Consider the following 18,069-nt stretch of genomic DNA (forward strand, 5'->3'; position numbering starts at 1 on the left):
GGGGAAGCGAGGTCGTGAAGACGCCGACTCGGCCCTCACGGGGAGCGCGCCGTGCAGGCCGCTCCCTTCCCACTGCGGGGGCTCTGGGTTTGACAGGTATTGATACTCAGTCACGTTGTTAGGAGGAAGCAGGTCTTCCCGAAGCTTTGCGCGGTCACGGCACGTCTGGAGACAGGTGGGGCCGCGTTCTCTGAGAACGTGTACTCCAAAGCTGGACGCGAGTCCACCTGACCGCACTCACCCGAGTGTGCCTAAACAGGCGGCCCCTGTGACGGGGACACCCTACGGCTCCCTCCTGGCGGACTGTCCGAGCCCCGAAGAGCCAGGTTCGTCCCTAAGCCTGGAGCTGGAGCAGGGCATTAGATAAGACTGCGGGGCCCACAGGGACATCCAGTGGCCTGGAGAGCTGCTGGCAGTAGATCCTCCCGTGAGGCCCCCAGAGACACACCCTTGGCCCTGTTGCCCCCCTTCGGGCAGGACACCTCTCAGTCTAGGGATTCTTTACAAGAGCACCGAAGTTCCTGCTTTTAGTCTGGCCTGTTTCTGCACTGCCCCCGCTTCTTGAATCACTAAAAATTTTGGCTTTCATCTCAAGTGTGCAGTCCCAGAGGATCAAAATCTGTGGTGCCTCAAAACTCTGAAAAAAAATCCCAAAAAGTGTAATTCTGGCAAAAATAAGTTAAGATTTTTTTTAATATCATTTGAATTTTAAAAGGGATCTTATTTGAGAAACGTAAAAGCCTGACAATGCTTCTACACCATCATATTCAGGTACACTGACAGTCACAGGTGAAATCCATAGCACAGTGAATTGTTTTTTTGTTAGTTTTTGTTTAAAGATTTATTTATTTTATTACAAAGTCAGATATACAGAGAGGAGGAGAGACAGAGAGGAAGACCTTCTATCCGATGATTCACTCCCCAAGTGAGCCGCAACGGCCGGTGCTGTGCCAATCTGAAGCCGGGAACCTGGAACCTCTTCTGGGTCTCCCACGCGGGTGCAGTGTCCCAATGCATTGGGCCGTCCTCCACTGCTTTCCCAGGCCACAAGCAGGGAGCTGGATGGGAAGTGGAGCTGCCAGGATTAGAACCGGCGCCCATATGGGATCCCGGGCGTTCAAGGTGAGGACTTTAGCCGCCAGGCCATGCCGCCGGGCCCAGCACAGTGAATTGTTAAAAAAAATAATAAAAAATAATAAAGGCACCCGGTGCGGTGGCCTAGCGGCTAAAGTCCTTGATGGCATCACCTAAGGGTGCCGGTTCTAATCCCGGTGGCCCCACTTCCCATCCAGCTCCTTGCTTGTGGCTTGAGAAAGCAGTTGAGGGCTGCCCAAGGCCTTGGGACCCTGCACCCGCGTGGGAGACCTGAAGGAAGGTCATGGCTTCGGATCAGCTCAGCTCCAGCCATTGTGGCCACTTGGGGAGGGAATCAGTGGACAGAAGATCTTCCTCTGTCTCTCCTCACCTCTGTATATCTGATTTTGCATTCAAAATAAATCATTTTTTAAAATGGGAAAACAAAGAGAAATTTCGAAACATGGCCGTAGGTATTAGAGGGACCGATTGTGGGCAGTTACACGGAGGTGAACCATGAGCTGGCCAGCTTTCCGGTCATGAATTGTTATCTGAAATTTTGCATTCTGAGGATAACCTTTTGTCTTTAGGGCACGACTTTCCTCACGGTATGTTCACATCCACTGTATGTGGCACGGTTCTTTTTGAAATTCTGTGATTCAGTACATAGCAATATGGGCAATTCCTGTTAAATTGTCCTATTTAATGTGCCATGCTTCTGAATTCGTACTAGTATATGCAGAAACATGTTTTGGAGCTCAGTATGGGTATGTAACTAGTTGTTTTATGCTGTTAATGGACTGAACTTTTAATTAGTATTGCCTCACTTCTTGCCATCTTCAAATTCACATTTTTCAAAAAAGATTTATTTATTCTTATTGTAAAGTCAGATTTATAGAGAGGAGGAGAGTCAGAGAAAGATCCTCCATCTGCCGGTTCACTCCCCAAGTGGAGCTGAGCTGATCTAAAGCCGGAAGCCAGGACCCTCCTCCAGGTCTCCCATGCAGGTGAAGGGGGCCAAGGCCAAGGCCAAAGGCAGGGAGCTGGAGGGGAAGTGGAGCAGCCAGGATACAAACTGGCACCCGGTGTGGGATCTCAGCGGCCTGTGCAAGGCAAGGACTTTAGCTACTACGGTACCGCGCTGGGCCCACATTCACATGCTTGTAGTTTCTCAATTTTAATTCCTAGGGCTGTTTTTTTTCTTTTCTTCCTTTTTTTTTTTTTTTTTTTTTTTTTTTTGTTTTTAGTATTGTTATTGCCAAAGTTTTATGAGATGCCACGTTGTGAAAGGGAGTATAGACTTGTTCAGCAGAAGCACAGGCCTGGAGTGGCAGCCTAAGGTTATAGTGGTGCTCATGCAGGAGTGAGCGATGGGCACAATCCTTGTGTAAAATCCTTGTGTAAAACAGCATGGCGGTGGAAGAGAGTTATAGAATAGTTAGGATTTAATGCCAGTTTCTCCACTTGGATATTAACTAACAAATGATTTAAAACAAAACCAAAATGCTCATGAAGCTGTGATCATGATAGTATTGAAAACCTAAAAGCCATAGCTTTCTTACCACATTGCTGTAATGCTGGACTATTTTAAAACAGGGTAGGATAGCCATCAAAACATAATTACAAAAACCCCATAGAAAAGTAGAAAAATGTGAAATATTACATATATATGTATCTTAATGGAAACTAGTCATAAACATGTTAAGCCTCACACACATTCAGATGGTTACTATTTGAAAAATAAACAGAAAATAGCAAGTTTTGGCAAGACTGTAGAGAGAGGTTTGGCTCAGTGAGGAGATGATGCTTAGGATGCTGCTTAGTGCCCAGGTTGGGTTCCAGCTCTGTTTCCAAGTCTAGCTTCTAGCTAACACGCAGGCTGAGAGGGAGCAGGTGATGACTCAACCACTTGAACTTGCCACCCGCCTGGGCAACCTGGATTGACGTCTAAGCCCCTGGCTTCAGCCTGATCTAGCATGGACTGCTGCAGGCATTTAGGGAGTAAGCCACCAGAAGGGTGGAAGATCTCATCTCTTGTCGCTGTCCGCAGCGATGGACTTGGTGCACAGAGCCGATAATAACACGTGTGGACTCTGATGGTCAAAGCCGAAGTTTATTAGTGGCATCAGACTTTATGCACTGAGGGTCATATGGGATAAGGGAGGATGTATTGAGCTTATCAACAAAACCCATCAACTGTTTCTATGCTTTTGTTTGGAACTTCTTTTGTCTTACATATTCCACCAAGTGTTCTCATACACATGCTGTCCACGCAACTGTTCTCATACAAATGATGTCCAATCAGGCATACAAAAGGTATCCATTCGGTTGTTATCATACAAATATTGTCCAATCAGCTGTAATCCTGTGCTCGCTGACCTTCTAAGGTCACAATGTCCTCCTACAATCTCTTCCTGTGTCTTTCCCACTTCCTGTATTTCAACTAAATAAATAATACATTTGCAGACCAGCATTGTGGCACAAGTGAAGCCACCACCTGTCATGTCAGCGTCCCATACCAGAACACCATTTCAAGTCCAGGCTGTTTTGCTTCTGATCCAGCTTTGAACTAATGTGCCTGGGAAAGTAGAAGATGGCCCAGGTGCTTTGCTGTCAACCTACCCCAACGTGAGAGACCAGGATGGAGATTCTGGCTCCTGTGTGTGGCCTAGCACAGCTCCAACCTTACTGGCAGTTTAGGTACATCAGTGTATGGAAGATCTCTTTCTCTGTTTTTCTCTTTCTTTCTCTCTTAGCCTTTCAAATACACAAATGAAAAAAATTAAGAATTTACTTGTAGAGTTACATTTGTGGCATAGTGTACAAAGCTGCTGTATGTGGCACTAATATCCCATATGGGCATCAGTTCAACTCCCAGCTGCAACGTTTCCAATCTAGCTCCTAATATGCTTAGGAAAACAATGGAGGATGACCCCAAGTCCTTGGGCCTCTACCTCTTTGTGGAAGACCAGAAAGAAGCTCCTGACTACCGGCTTTACCCTGGTCCAGCCCTGAAATTGTAGCCATTTGGGGAATAAGCCAATGTGAAGTTTTATTTTTTTTTTAAAGATTTATTTTTATTACAAAGTCAGATATACAGAGAGGAGGAGAGACAGAGAGGAAGATCTCCCATCCAATGATTCACTCCCCAAGTGAGCCGCAACGGGCCAGTGCGCGCTGATCCGAAGCCGGGAACCAGGAACCTCTTCCAGGTCTCCCACGCGGGTGCAGAGTCCCAATGCATTGGGCCGTCCTCCACTGCTTTCCCAGGCCACAAGCAGGGAGCTGGATGGGAAGTGGAGCTGCCAGGATTAGAACCGGCATCCATATGGGACCCCGGCGCGTTCAAGGTGAGGATTTTAGCTGCTAGGCCACGCCGCCGGGCCTGTGAAGTTTTATTTTTAAAATTTATTAACTTGTGAAGAGGAAGAGAAAGACCTTTCACCCGTTGGTTCACTCCACAGAAGGCTACAGTGGTCAGGGCTGGGCCAGTCCGAAACCAGGAGCTTCGTCTGTATCTCCCACGTGTGTGGCAGGGGCCCAAACACTTGGCTCATCTTCCACTGCTCTTTTCGGGCCGTTAAGTAGGGAGTTGGATTGGAAGTAAAGCAGTCAGGACACGAATAAGTGTCCATATAGGATGTCAGCTTCCCAGGTGGCAGCATTACCTACTGTACCATAATGCTAGCCCATAATAAATTTTTAAAAATAAGTTATAAAAATTAAAGAAGTGGTCCTGGTGTGGTAGTCTGGCACCTAAATCCTTGCCTTGCGCCTTCCAGGATCACGTATGGCCACCAGTTCTAATTCCAGCAGCCCTGCTTATGGCCTAGGAAAGCAGTTGGGGACAGCCCAAAGCCTTGGGACCCTGAACCCACATGGGAGACCCAGAAGAGGCTCCTGGCTCTTGGCTTCGGATCAGCTCAGCTCCAGCCATTGCAGCTACCTGGGGAGTGAATCAGTGGATGGAAGATCTTCCTCTCTGTCTCCTCCTCTCTGTATATCAACCTTTACAATAAAAAATATTTTAAAAATTTTTTCAAAAAAGTAAAAAGAAACATGGCACTAATATGATTAGGATTAATATGAAAAATAGTATGGATGTTCTTCCAAAAAATATAAATAGAACTACCATATGGTGCAGAAATTTCACTTCGTACCATATGTGTGCCTCCAAAAGAATTGAAAGCAGACTCAAAGATCTATTTGCACACCCATGATCATTATTCACAATAATCAGGAAATGGAGGCATCAGCAGATGAATGGATAAGCAAAAATCGGTACACAAGCACTGAAATGTCACTCAACCTTGAACAGGAAGTAAATCCTGGCACATGCCACAACATATAAAAGCCTTGGTAAGTGAAGGAGCCAGTCTTCAAAAGACTAACCCCCTAGATTCTACTTCTCTAAAACAGACAATTTCAGAAGAAGTAGAATGATGGTTACCAGTGGATGGGAGAAGGAGAAAAGTGTTATTCCAGTGAGTATGGAATTTCAGATTTTTAGGGTCCCAACACAATGACATAGTAGGCTAATCTGCAGTCTGCTAGTGACAGTACCGCGTTAAGAGCGCCGGTTTGTGTCCCAGCTGCTCCATTCCAATCCAGCTCCCTACTCACAGCCTGGGAGAACAGCAGAGGATGATTCAAGTTCTTGGGGTCCTGCACCTATATGGGAGACAAGGAAGAAGCCCCTGGCTCCTAGCTTTGGATCAGCTCAGTTCCAGCCCTTGTGGCTATTTGGAAATAGTGAATGGAAGATCTCTCTCTTTCTTTGTAAAATCTTCCTTCCAAATAAAAATAAATAAATAAGTCCTAAAAAAGAGTTTCAGGTTTTTTTTAAGTCTTTTTTAAATTTTTTTTTTTTTTAACTGGAAAGTCATATACAGAGAAGAGGAGAGACAGAGAGGAAGATCTTCCATTTGCTGGCTCAGTCCCCAAATGGCTGCAACAGCCAGAACTGAACCGATCTGAAGCCAGGAGCCTCTTCCAGGTCACCCATGTGAGTGCAGGGTCCCAAGACTTTGGGCCGTCCTCCACTGCTTTCCCAGGCCACAAGCAGGGAGCTGGATGGGAAGTGGGGTCACCGGGATTAGGACTGGTGGCCATATAGGATCCCGGCGCATGCGAGGTAAGGACTTTAGTTAGTAGGTAGGCTACTGCACCAGGCCCAGAATTTCAAATTTCTAAGGTGAAAAAGTTCTAGAGAAATGTTTCACAACACTGTTAATATACTTGGTGCTACTGAACTGCATTTAAAAATGTTTAAGAATATAAGTTGATTCTTTTAAAAACACATTTTCTAAAAATTATTATATATCAGCCACAGGTTTATTTAGACAACATTAACTATATTACATACATTAAATCTTTACTACAGCACAGCACTTAGGAATGCTGTTTGTCAGATAATAAAATCAGGGCTGGATAACTTTCACAAAACCAAGTAGCTAATTAACAGCAGAGCAGGGGTTTAAAAATAATTTGACTCCAAAGCATATATATCTACTGCACCACTATTATATAAAAAAATAAGTTATGTACATAAGATTATAAACTTCAAGATAAAAGACAACATGCATTGTTAAATTGTCGTAAAAGATACAATTTCATTTTTGCTGTTTTTGTGATACATACTCATTTGAAAAGCACAAATTAACAAAAATAACAGCTGTCACCTTAGTACCCTAAAATTGATTGATTTGAAGAGGGTGTTGGATTCTTGAAGTTCATCTTCTGCTTTGTCCGAGGGCAGCGGTTGTGGGCGTCAGGGAAGCTCGTAGTGAGGTCAGACCATGGATTCAGTGGGGCTCTCAGTTCCCTTGTGGTGCTCGCTGCTTTCATACAGAACGCCTGACCACTTCTCTCCCTGCCATGACCTACCTAGTCTACAGGGTTGTGGTTGGGGGGGGCGTGCTCTGATGGCCCGGTACCTCCCACCTGGGAGCTGAGCTGGGTTCGCTGGGCTGGCTGCACAGAGGACTGACAGTGCGGCTTCAGCGAAAGTGAACTTCCTGGAGCACGAGGTGACCCAGGGATGACCCACGGAGAGATGTAGCAGGTGGCAGTTTCCCTGGGCAACTCAGTGCTTCCACAAGGGCTGTTGTAACCGCTATTGTGTTGTCTCATGTTTTAAAGCTCCTTTTAATGATTCTTAACCATATTTTCAAATTAAAACATAATTAAGTGAATGTACAATGCACATCATTATCCAAGATAAGCTGTGGGAAATTCACTAGAGAGCTACCAGAGACATGTAAAACAAAACTGTCCTAAAATTAGGCCTAACATTTTACATGACACTTATTAAGCATTTTTCTTTTGGGTATCTCTAGAGAATGTTCCAGCACCTCTCAGCACTGCTTCATTTATCCTACCAATAACGAAGAATGCAAATATGAATGAAGAGAAGGTAAGGGCATTTGTTGCATCACAGAGCCCTTGTGACTTTGTTTCCCTTCTACAGATTTGACTGCAGAACAGGCCCAGAGCTGATCCTTTTTGGGAGTTGCCACAGCTACCAGGGTAGACTAATTGCTGTGCCAGCCAACCCCAAGACCTCAGACTCCCAATATAAGTTTATGCTCATTTATTCAACAGCACAAATTGGTTATTCCTGTTTTCAGAGTCTCTCCCAAGTTTACATTCAGGGACCCGTGCTTCCGAATACTATGGATCTGCCCAGGAAATCCAGAGAGAATACAATGCAGCATCTTTGGGAGATGGGTCTGCCAGCTAGTTACATCACTCTGTCCTCATGTAGTGGTTGAGAAATCCATTGCAGAGCCCCACCCAAGCATTGGGCAGGCTGGGAAATAGTGTCTTCCACCCCCAGAAGGAACGGGAAATGGGGTCTGTTGAAAAGGTGGTGGTTGCTAAAAAAAAGAAAAACGAAAAACCTAACCTGGCCTGGAATGGATGGATGATGCCCTCTCTCTCTGCTCTAGGCTTTAGGAATAAATATTTTCCTTTGGCTGTTGTGTTTCTTTCATCATCAAAATTGTGAAAATACAGTTAGAGGTAAAGGTTGCTGCTTATCTGCTCAGGTTGTAGATCAATACAAATATATCTGATATAGGTTAAAGAAATCTTCAACATGAGTTGGTTCTACAGGCAAATACATTTAGATGTGGCCTCCAAGTTTCACAATAATGTGTGTATTACATGGGTATACCTTGTTTCCATCTGCCCAGAAGCCATGAACTCCACAGTCTCTCAGCTGTACCTCCTTCAGCTTTTTCCCCTACCTGAGATGACTATGGTAGAGCTCCCAGCCAGAGTATCTATGCAAACCTGGCAAAACATACCAGGGACCACACATCGTGACCAGTGATTGGTTTAAAAGATGTGTTCAAAGTGGGAACAAAGCCGATCAGACCCCCTTCCTAACTGTCCAGAGGCAGAGCTAAATCAGCTCCCATGTTATTCCCTTACCATGAGCTATATCAGACATTCCATGTCATAGAGAAGAACCTGAGAAAATGAGGCTCTTACAGCTAAAAGGCAAGAGGCAGAAAAAGAATTATGTTTGCAGTTTCTGAATGTAGCTATCCTTTAGAAAAAAAAATAAAATATAAGGATAAAAGTGTCCTCTTCATGGAAGGAAGTTAAAGCGTCAGACAAATTTAAGAGTGAGTAAAGAATGATTCATGAATCAGGCAACCACTGCAGCAGCCTGAGCAGCAGGCTTTCAGAGGCTACATGCCAACGAAAGACTAACCGTAATGTATTTGGTTAGAGTGGAAAGGCCGCAATGAGAGGTTAGTTGGCAGTCTGTAATTGGTAAGACCTCGTTTCCTTTACAGCTTAAGTTGGACTTCAGTTTGCTTATAAGGAACTTAAAGGGCTGGAGCTTTTCCAGCTTAATGGTGTCACAATTAAAATGTTTAAAAATGATTTTCCACAGGACAAATGTTGTGACACATAGTTAACCCCTACTTGTGTTAAACCCCTACTTGGGACACATGCCTACCATTGTGGAGTGCCTGGTTCAAGTCCTAACTACTCTGCTTCCAACCTAGCTTCCTGCTGATGTACCTGGGAAGCAACATGATGGATCAAGTGCCTGCAACCCCCGCCGCTCGGGACACCTAGAGGAAGTTCCCGACTCCTAGCTTCTGCCTGTTGCTGGCATACCTGGCTGTCAACGGCAATTGGGAATTGGGGAATGCACTAGTCAGTGGATTCTCTTCCTCCCTCTCAAGTTACTGTACATTTCAAATCAATCATCATCCTTATTTTTTTTCCTATTTTTGGTCAGTCTCATATATGGTAGTCCAAAACTTAGGCATGAGTGCCGCTTGCTCCCCTGCTGGTTGCAGTTTCTCTGTATTAGCATGTACTTGTAAGTCATGGTAACAGGCTCAATGAAGAAACGCTGCCCTCGCCATCCAAAGTGAGAGCATGCTGTGTTCTCTGGACGGCACACAACTTAGAGCCTGGGGAAAACGCGCACACCAGGGACATGATAGCCAGGGCTGCTGCACAGGAGAAACGAGCATTCGTAGCCCAGGCCTCCCCAAACCAAACCAACTAAAAGATGAAAGGCTGCGATGATTCCGAGTCCAAAAGGCATTTAGTCAAGATTTCTAGATGCAAGATTGTAGTATGTTTTCCTAGCTTGTGGTTTGAATGTTTGCAGTTAAGTCATCAGAAGTTTTAGTGAACTTGCTGAGTAACCTAGACTTCAGCTGGTATAAAGGTGTCTTCTACCATTTATAACAAGTTGTTCAGCTCCAGTTTTTTGGGCTTCAAGAACAAAACAGTTGATCACTAACAAAATTTTAAGGACAATGACTAGTGCCTGGTATCTATAAGGGTGCATGATCGTTTTCTATTTAAACATTGTTTCTCTATATATGCCCCCATTTACCTGGAAGAATCACAAATAAGTAAGACTAATTTGTTTGCAAAATAAAACTAGTTTTGTTAAACTTAGCCTGATTGTTTACATAGTGTAGCAAGAGAAGTGATTGAGTATATATTCTTTTTTTAAAAAAAAATATATATATATATTTGAAAGGGAACGTTAGGAAGAGATGGAGAGATCTTCCATCTGCTGCTTCATTCCCCAAGAAGCTAAAATGGCCAGCCTGTGGATACAACCAGGCTGAAGCCAGGAACCTAGAACTCCAACTAGGTCTCCCACATGGGGTGTAGAGACCAGGTTGCAAATCAACACCCATATGGGATGTTGGTATTGCAAGCAGCTGTATAACCCACTGTACTACATTGCCAGCCCCTTTATTTATAAAAATTTTAGGGTCCGGTGCAATAGCGTAGTGGTTAAAGTCCTCGCCTTGAACATACTGGGATCCCATATGGGCACCGGTTCTAATCCCGGCGGCCCTGCTTCCCATCCAGCTCCTTGACTGTGGCCTGGGAATACAGTCAAGGACAGTCCAAAGCTTTGGGCCCCTCCACCCGTGTGGGAGACCTTGAAGAGGCTCCTGGCTTCAGGTCAACTCAGTTCTGACCATTGCAGCCACCTGGGGAGTGAACGAGCAGATGGAGGGTCTTTCTCTGTCTCACCTTCTCTCTGTTTATCTGCCTTTCCAATAAAAAATTAAAAAAATTTCAAAATCAGTGGGGGGGAGGGACAACTTTTAGCAAACATGTATTTTTCTAATTTATTTATTTGAACCATTTGCAGATAGTCAGAGATCTTCCCTCAACTGGTTCACTCTGCACATGGCCACAGCATCCCTGGCTGAGCCAGAAGCCAGGAGCTTGTAACTCCATCTGGGTGTCACCATGTTGATGACAGTAGCCCAAGCACTTGGGTCTCCTCAGCTGTTTTTGAACTGGAAGAGAATTAGATCAACCAGACTCGAACCTGCTGATATAGGAAGTTGGCCACATCCAGCCCTTATTTATGTACATATTAAAAACTATAAGATATTTTACATTTTTAAACAGTCAGTACAGAAAAGCAGGAAGTGAAACAGTTCATGACACATAATATAACAAGAATTAAACCTGTAAACTGAATTTCCTTCTGAGTTCAGGGATCTAATTACTGTTTTAAAATTTTTATTTATTTTTATTAAAAAAGATTTACAGAGAGAAAGGCAAAGATTTTACATTCACTGGTTCACTCCGCCAATGGCCGCAATGCCTGGAGCTGAGCCAATCCGGAGCCAGGAGCAGGAGCTCTTCCGGGTCTCCCTTGCAGGTGCAGGATCCCAAGGCCTTGGGCCACTGCTTTCCCATGCCATTGTCAGGGAGCTGGATGGGAGGTGGGGCAGCTGGGACACGAACCAGTGCCCATTTGGGATGCTGCCGCTTAAAGGTGGAGATCAGCCTATTGAGCCACAGCGCCAGCCCATCTAGTTATCTTTTTAATTGTTATGTAGGATAAAAAGTATAACTTTAGCAACTATGGAAATTGGCAATTTCTTAAGAATATGGAGGGAGCATATTGTCTGAAGGATCCAGTCAGTTTTCCACAAGGAATGACTTTGGCTCAAAATCCTATTCTTCCTGTGATACACAAACAGGTGCCAGCACCTCGTCATCTGACCTTTATCCCATACTTCTCATAGGGTGTGTCTAAAACCAGAGCCAAGCAGACTCTGAACTTCTGGGAGTAACAGTGTAAAGCAGGAAAGTTCGAATGCTGTTTTCCTTCTGACCTTGGACAATGAGTTCTTTCTTCACAAATGGTGGCTCCGGGTCTGGGTGTCAGCCAGAGGGAGCACAGCAGGTAACCCCTGGAATGTGCACACTGACAGCTCCCCATGGCTGTGGGGATGCAGCACTGGCACCTGATTGATTTGGGGACACTCCCTGACCGAGGGGGTCCCTCGTGTCTCTGAACCAGAAGACTGTGGCTGCCAAAGGTTAGGTTCAGGAAGTTGGATGTGGGTAGATTTCCCACTTGAATCTCTTGCTAATTCCCAGTGATGAAGTTTCCAGTGGGCTGGGAAACAGCTTTCTGCTAGAGTAGCAAACTGAAATGGAAGCCAGGAAGTGATGGCACTGTGGTCATTGGGCTGGCTGGGCATCTGTGCGGTGTGGCTGATGGGAAGCGGTGGAAATCCATCCTGGTATTACAGGCCCTCCATGTGATGCTGGATGGAATAGCATCTGGACTATGTGGAAACTGGTGGATTTACTTTTCTCCACAAGGAGGCACCAGTAGGTGCAGGCAGTAAACAGGGTTTGCTGGCTGCATCCAGTCTGGGATTAGGTGCCAACCCTGGCTCACGCCATGCAGCAGGGTCTCAGAATGTAAGCCCTTTGACTTTCTTTTCTTTTTTTTTTTTAAAGATGTATTTATTTATTTTTATTACAAAGTCAGATGTACAGGGAGGAGGAGGAGAGACAGAGAGGAAGATCTTCCATCCGATGGTTCACTCCCTAAGTGAGCACAACGGCTGGAGCTGAACCATTCCAAAGCCAGGAGCCAGGAACTTCTTCCAGGTCTCCCACACGGGTACAGGGTCCCAAAGCTTTGGGCCATCCTTGACTGCTTCCCAGGCCACAAGCAGGGAGCTGGATGGGAAGTGGAGCTGCCAGGATTAGAACCGGCGCCCATATGGGATCCTGGGGCTTTCAAGGCGAGGACTTTAGCCGCTAGGCCACGCCACCAGGCACCAGACTTTCTTTCATATTGACCTTTTGCAGTTTCATGAGGTTGGGAAGCCAACCCCAAGATTTAGCAGCAGACTTTACCTGCAATAACTGAAAAATAAATTCTTTTTGTCCTCAAGAGGTTTCTGAGTTCCCTAGCCTTCTTTCCACAGGCCAGGTAACCCTTAAATACAGATACCAGGCTTATCTTTTCCCAAGGGGTTTGTTGGGATTACAAAATTAACCTTAGGTTTTTTTTCAATCATCTAGTATTTATTTTCATTGATTTGAAAGGCAAAGAGATCTTCCATCCACTGCTTTACTCTACAAATGCCTGCAGCAGCTAAGACTAGGCTAGGCCAAAGCCAAGAGCCTAGATGTCCATTGTGGTCTCCCTATGGGCAGCAGGGATTTAAGAGCTAGAGGGATCATCTGCTGCCTCCCAGGGTGCGGATTAGCAGGAAGCATGACACGAAGCAGAGCAGCCGGAACTTGAACAAGGCATTGTGATGTGGGATTCCAAGTGGCAACTTCAGCCCTGTGTTAACTGTCTGCCTCCACAATCGTAGTTTTTAAAACCGCATGATCACATCTGATTCTACCTACATATAAAATATGACATTGGTAATATAACGTTGTCATATGAAAATTCTTTTGTACTTTATGAACTTCTGCAAATAAAAATATTGTCATGAATACAAAATACTCAGTGATAGTTTTCAAATTCTAGACGAATAGGAAGAAAATAGTTTCATTTTAGCTTAGAAAGACACATCCTTGGAGGCAGCATCTGATAGGCCAAATACTTGAATTCTTGGCACCTATATATGAGATCCCCAAAATGAGTTCCTGGCTCCCAGCTTTTGATTTCAGCTTGACTGATCCCAGGCTGAACACATCAGTGGGCGGAGCAGATTTTCTCTCTCTGTGACTCTCTCTCACTTGTTCTCTTGCATAACTACCTCTAAAATAAATATAGACTTTTCAATCAAAGAATAGCATTCTGATCAAACAGAACAAAGATTTAATGAGCACAAAAACAGTATATTTGAAAAATACATTTAGGGAGGAATTTCAAAAGATCATTGAAATAGCGAGTATCTGAGTGACTGGGATCCAGGCAGGACTTGTGAAGGCCAAAGGGGTAGAAATTGTATTCAAATTGATAAAAAGAAATAAAAACGAAAACTTCCCAATCCTAGAGAAAGATACAGATATTCAGATACAAGGAAAGTAAGTGGTCAGCAGTCAACTTGAAGTCAACCAGGCTTACTCAAGACCTGTTATCAAACTCTGCAAGGTTAAAGAGAGGCATCTCAAAGCTGCAAGAGAAAAGATGTAACACATAAAAGCACAACTCTCTTGACTTGGGACATCCTGGCAGAAACCACAGTCGGGGGCAAAGGAAGGAGGCTTTCCCAGTACTGAAGGAACGAAACCGCCAGCCAAGAACACTGGAACTAGGAAAAGTCCTCTGTAGATATGAGGGAGAGAAAAAGATACTCCCCCCCAAAAAATCCCTGAGAGAATGCATCACCACCAGAAGCATCCCGTAGGAGAGGCTACCTGAGGTTCTCCACGCTGGAATAAAGATGTTAGCAAGAAGATAGTGCCAGAAAGCAGACAACTCACTGCAGAGGGCAACAGCCAGCCAGGTGAGAAGGCCCCACTGTGCTACAGATACCGATGTATCCAAGCTAGTAACCAAGGAATCAAAACACAGTGTTAGAGAAAGTCACCTAATCAAAGAGGAAAGTTGTGTGACAAGGAGAAAGAAAATAAAATCCACAAACTGGAAAAGTATTAAATAGCAGTAGCAAGACCTAATCTTTCAATAATTACTTTAAATGTAAGTGAATCCCAGTACTTCCATTAAGTCGTACACTGAATGGATAAGAACACAAGCCTCAGGGCTAGCATCATGGCAAAATGGGGTAAGCCACTGTCTGTGATGCCAGCAACCCGTATGAGCACCAATTTGTGTCCTGGCTGCTTCACTTCTGGGATTGCAGCAGATGACGACCCAAATGCCTCGGCCCTCATCATCCACATGGGAGACCTGAACGGAGCTCTAGCTCCTGCCTTCCGCCTGGCCCAGCTCTGAGTGTTTGCCATCATTTGGGAAATGAACCAGCAGAAGGAAGATCTCTGTAACTCCGCCTTTCAAATAAATAAAATCTTTAAAATAAGATCCAAATATGTATATTGATTACAAGAAATTCTCTTCGCCTCTAAGGACACATATAGACTGAAAGTAAGACAGTGGAATATAATATTCTGTGTGAACAGAAGCCCAAATAAAGCAGGAGTAGCCATATTTATTGCAAATAAAGCTTTATTATTATGAAGTAAAGGTAGAAAAAGAGGCATCACTTCTTGGCCTTTTGGCTAAGATCAAGTGTAGAAAAAGAAAGAGACTCTATCCACTGGCTCTTTCCAGATACTACAGTACCAGGACTGGGCTGGGACACAGCCAGAAACCACGAATTCAGTCCACATCTCCCATTTCAGTGGTTCAATTACTTGATCCATTACTACTGCCTCTCTGTGTCTGTATTAGCAAGGAACGAGATGAGATCCAATCATGGTTATTGACCCCAGGCACTGCTATATGCCTAAATATCCCTCCTCCTAGAAACAATCTATTTTAAAACAAAACTGGCAAAAAGGGACAGATTCGGTCATTATATAATGACAAAGGTCTCGATTCAGCAAGAACAAACAATTATAAATATATATGCAACAATATATAGAGAGCAAATATTAACAGACTTAGATGGAGTCTAAGTCTTAGATACAGTTCAATAGGGACTATATAACACTCCATTTGCAGAAATGAGGTCATCCAGATAGAAAATTGACAGACAGCAGAGTTAAAATGGATTTGAACAAGTGGATCTAACAGACATCTACAGAATATCCACCCACTAGCTGCAGAATATACATTCATCTCAACACACGGAGCATTCTCTAAGATCTATGGTAGATCATAAAACAAGTTTCAACAAAGTTTTAAAAAACATATTTACTTTAAAGGCAGTGCTACAGGAGAGGGGAGAGAGAAAAGGAGAGAAAGAGAGAGAGAGCTTTAATGTGCTGGTTCACTCCTCAAATGGCTGCAATGGCCAGGGCTGAGCTGATCAGAAGCCAGGAGCTGGAAGCATCTACCTGATCTCCCATAAGGGTTCAGGGATCCAACGAACTGATTCGTTCTCTGATGCTTTCCCAAGCACATTAGCAGACAACTCACTCAGAAGTGGAACGGCCAGGACTCAAATTTGCACCCATATGATCTAGCACTAAATGCAGTGACTTTATCCATCTACACCACAGCACTGGCCCCTCAACACAAAATGGAAATTGTATCAACCATTGTTTCTGACCACAATGTATTTTAACTACAAATCAGTAATGAGAAAAACTTTGGGAGGTGTCTAAATACATGAGTATTCACCAGGGGAATTCATCCCAAAAATGCAAGAATAGTTTGGTATATGCAAATCAATATACATTATACATCATATCAGCAGAATAAAAGGAAGGAATTATATAAATTATGCAACTATCATGGAAAACAATATGGAGTTCCTAAAAAAAATACTAAAAATAGAATTAGCACATATCTAACAACCTCACTGCAGAGTGTACCATCTGAGAGAAATGAAACCAACTATTCAAACAGACCTTCACTCACAGGTTTCTTCCAGTACTATCTGCAATAGCCACGACAGGACACAACCTAAGATGTCCATCCACTATTGAATGGATAAAGAAAACGCAGTGTACACATACGGTGAAGTACTGCTGAGCCATAGAAAATTAGGAAATTCTGTCATCTGCAACAACATGGATGGAACCAGAGATCATTGTTAAGTAAAATAATCCAAACAAGCAAATTATTATGTGATCTCACTCATCTAAAAAAAAATCTTTTTTAAAAAGTGATCTCCAAGAGGATAAAGGTGTAACCACTACAACAAATTCGCCATCCCAGTAGAAACTTTTAATGCAATTACTTTAAAACTTGGGTTGTCATTCCAATGCAAAACTGGGTATGTCGTAGTCACAAACTGTCATCATCCTCTAGGAATGCATAAAGATGTGACTGCAGCTCTTGTGTACGATAAAGTACTGGTTCAAAAATATATGTGTATCAGTGTTCAGTTTTTATTGTGGATCAGCTAGTTAGAATTTAATTGCCCGTGTGAAAAGGTTTAGCGCTGTTATTTTGTCCATAATATCATATGCCCCTATCATAGTTAGTGCCCGAACTAGTTGGCCTTTTAAAGCAGCAGCTGTTAGTGATGAGTTGTTACTTTCCATTTTCCATTTAACAAGCGCCTGGTAGACTCTCTCATTTAATGACACAGTGCTGAAAGAAAAATTAAAATACTAATTTTATTCATCATCAGTTTAGGCCATCATTTTATTTAACTACTTAAATATTATGTATCTAGGTTTTTCAAACCAATTTGCCACATTGAGGTGAACCTGAAAGTAATTGGTGAAGAGAGGCTACAAAAAAGGTTGGCACATGAGCCCACAATTTTGCTTCCGTTCAGTGTGCAAGGCGTCCAAACAGTAATCTTGGATTATTTACTGTAAGCTAATATATTACACTACTGTTCTACAGTTCTATGGTTTGATCTCCTTCGACCCTCAGGGCATCTCTCTTAGGTAAGATATCCATTTTACCAGTGAGGAATGAAGGCACAGAGAAGCTAAAGGATCACCCTAGGCCCTGGGCCATGCAGCTGGTGCTCTCAGAGCCCCGGCTCTGTCTCCCCACAGAGATCACAAGTGAGTCTGCTACAGAAAATTAGGATTTATGATAATATGAACATTAAAGACTATAATTTCCATATTATGAAGATCAGAACAGCAGAATGAATTTGCACCAAATGTTGTCATTCATACCCACCTCTTGTGAGAGATATCAATTTCTGAGATTGGCAGGTTCATTTTTTGACACAAAAACAGAAAATTCGTTGCAGTGATGTTGTTGGCAACTATCTTGAATGTCTTCTCTAAAATTTTTTCTATATTTCAATGTAAAAGAAAATTGAATCCGTCACTTTGGAGAAAGATACTCTGTTTTGAGTTAATATGTCTAGTTTTCTCACCTCTATCAAATGTGTATGTGAAGTAAATTTGAACATGACAATGCAAATCTAAAATATAAACTGAAGTGTTAGTTCTGTCCCATTTCTTCTAAAATCTGAAAAATCCTACAGCTTAGTAATATGTTTAAAAGGTTACTATATGCAAACTCAAAGAGATTTCCAAACCTCTTCCTTAATTATTTCAAAACTTGTCACTCTGTCTCTGCCGTTCACCGTCTTAGGAACAGGCTCAATGTCTGGCAACCCAGGCACAGGGAAGGAAGGGCGGATAACACTTCCTTCATGAGGCTCAATA

The 18,069-nt window shown here is 43.4% G+C and overlaps 1 protein-coding gene and 1 long non-coding RNA gene across 3 annotated transcripts in view; one reads left to right on the forward strand and one right to left on the reverse strand.

The window, feature by feature from the left end:
- Nucleotides 1–18,069, forward strand: part of LOC131482791 (uncharacterized) — a 26,522-nt gene continuing 8,453 nt past the window's right edge. Inside the window, exons 1-2 of the long non-coding RNA XR_009247286.1 lie at nt 1–96; nt 7,413–7,489. This is a non-coding gene — a long non-coding RNA (uncharacterized LOC131482791). The remainder of the gene's footprint in view (nt 97–7,412; nt 7,490–18,069) is intronic.
- LRRD1 (leucine rich repeats and death domain containing 1) overlaps nt 16,787–18,069 on the reverse strand; it is a 15,931-nt gene continuing 14,648 nt past the window's right edge. The window contains exons 4-5 of one of the 2 annotated variants that reach the window (XM_004582517.3): nt 17,573–17,690; nt 16,787–17,023 (exon numbers count right to left, since the gene is read on the reverse strand). In XM_004582517.3, the coding sequence (XP_004582574.2) occupies nt 16,837–17,023; nt 17,573–17,690 (305 nt within the window). In that variant the 3' untranslated portion in view covers nt 16,787–16,836. The remainder of the gene's footprint in view (nt 17,024–17,572; nt 17,691–18,069) is intronic. The other variant, XM_058678248.1, reaches the window with a different exon arrangement.

This window comes from Ochotona princeps, chromosome 20 (assembly GCF_030435755.1).
Source record: "Ochotona princeps isolate mOchPri1 chromosome 20, mOchPri1.hap1, whole genome shotgun sequence".
NCBI lineage: Eukaryota > Metazoa > Chordata > Mammalia > Lagomorpha > Ochotonidae > Ochotona > Ochotona princeps.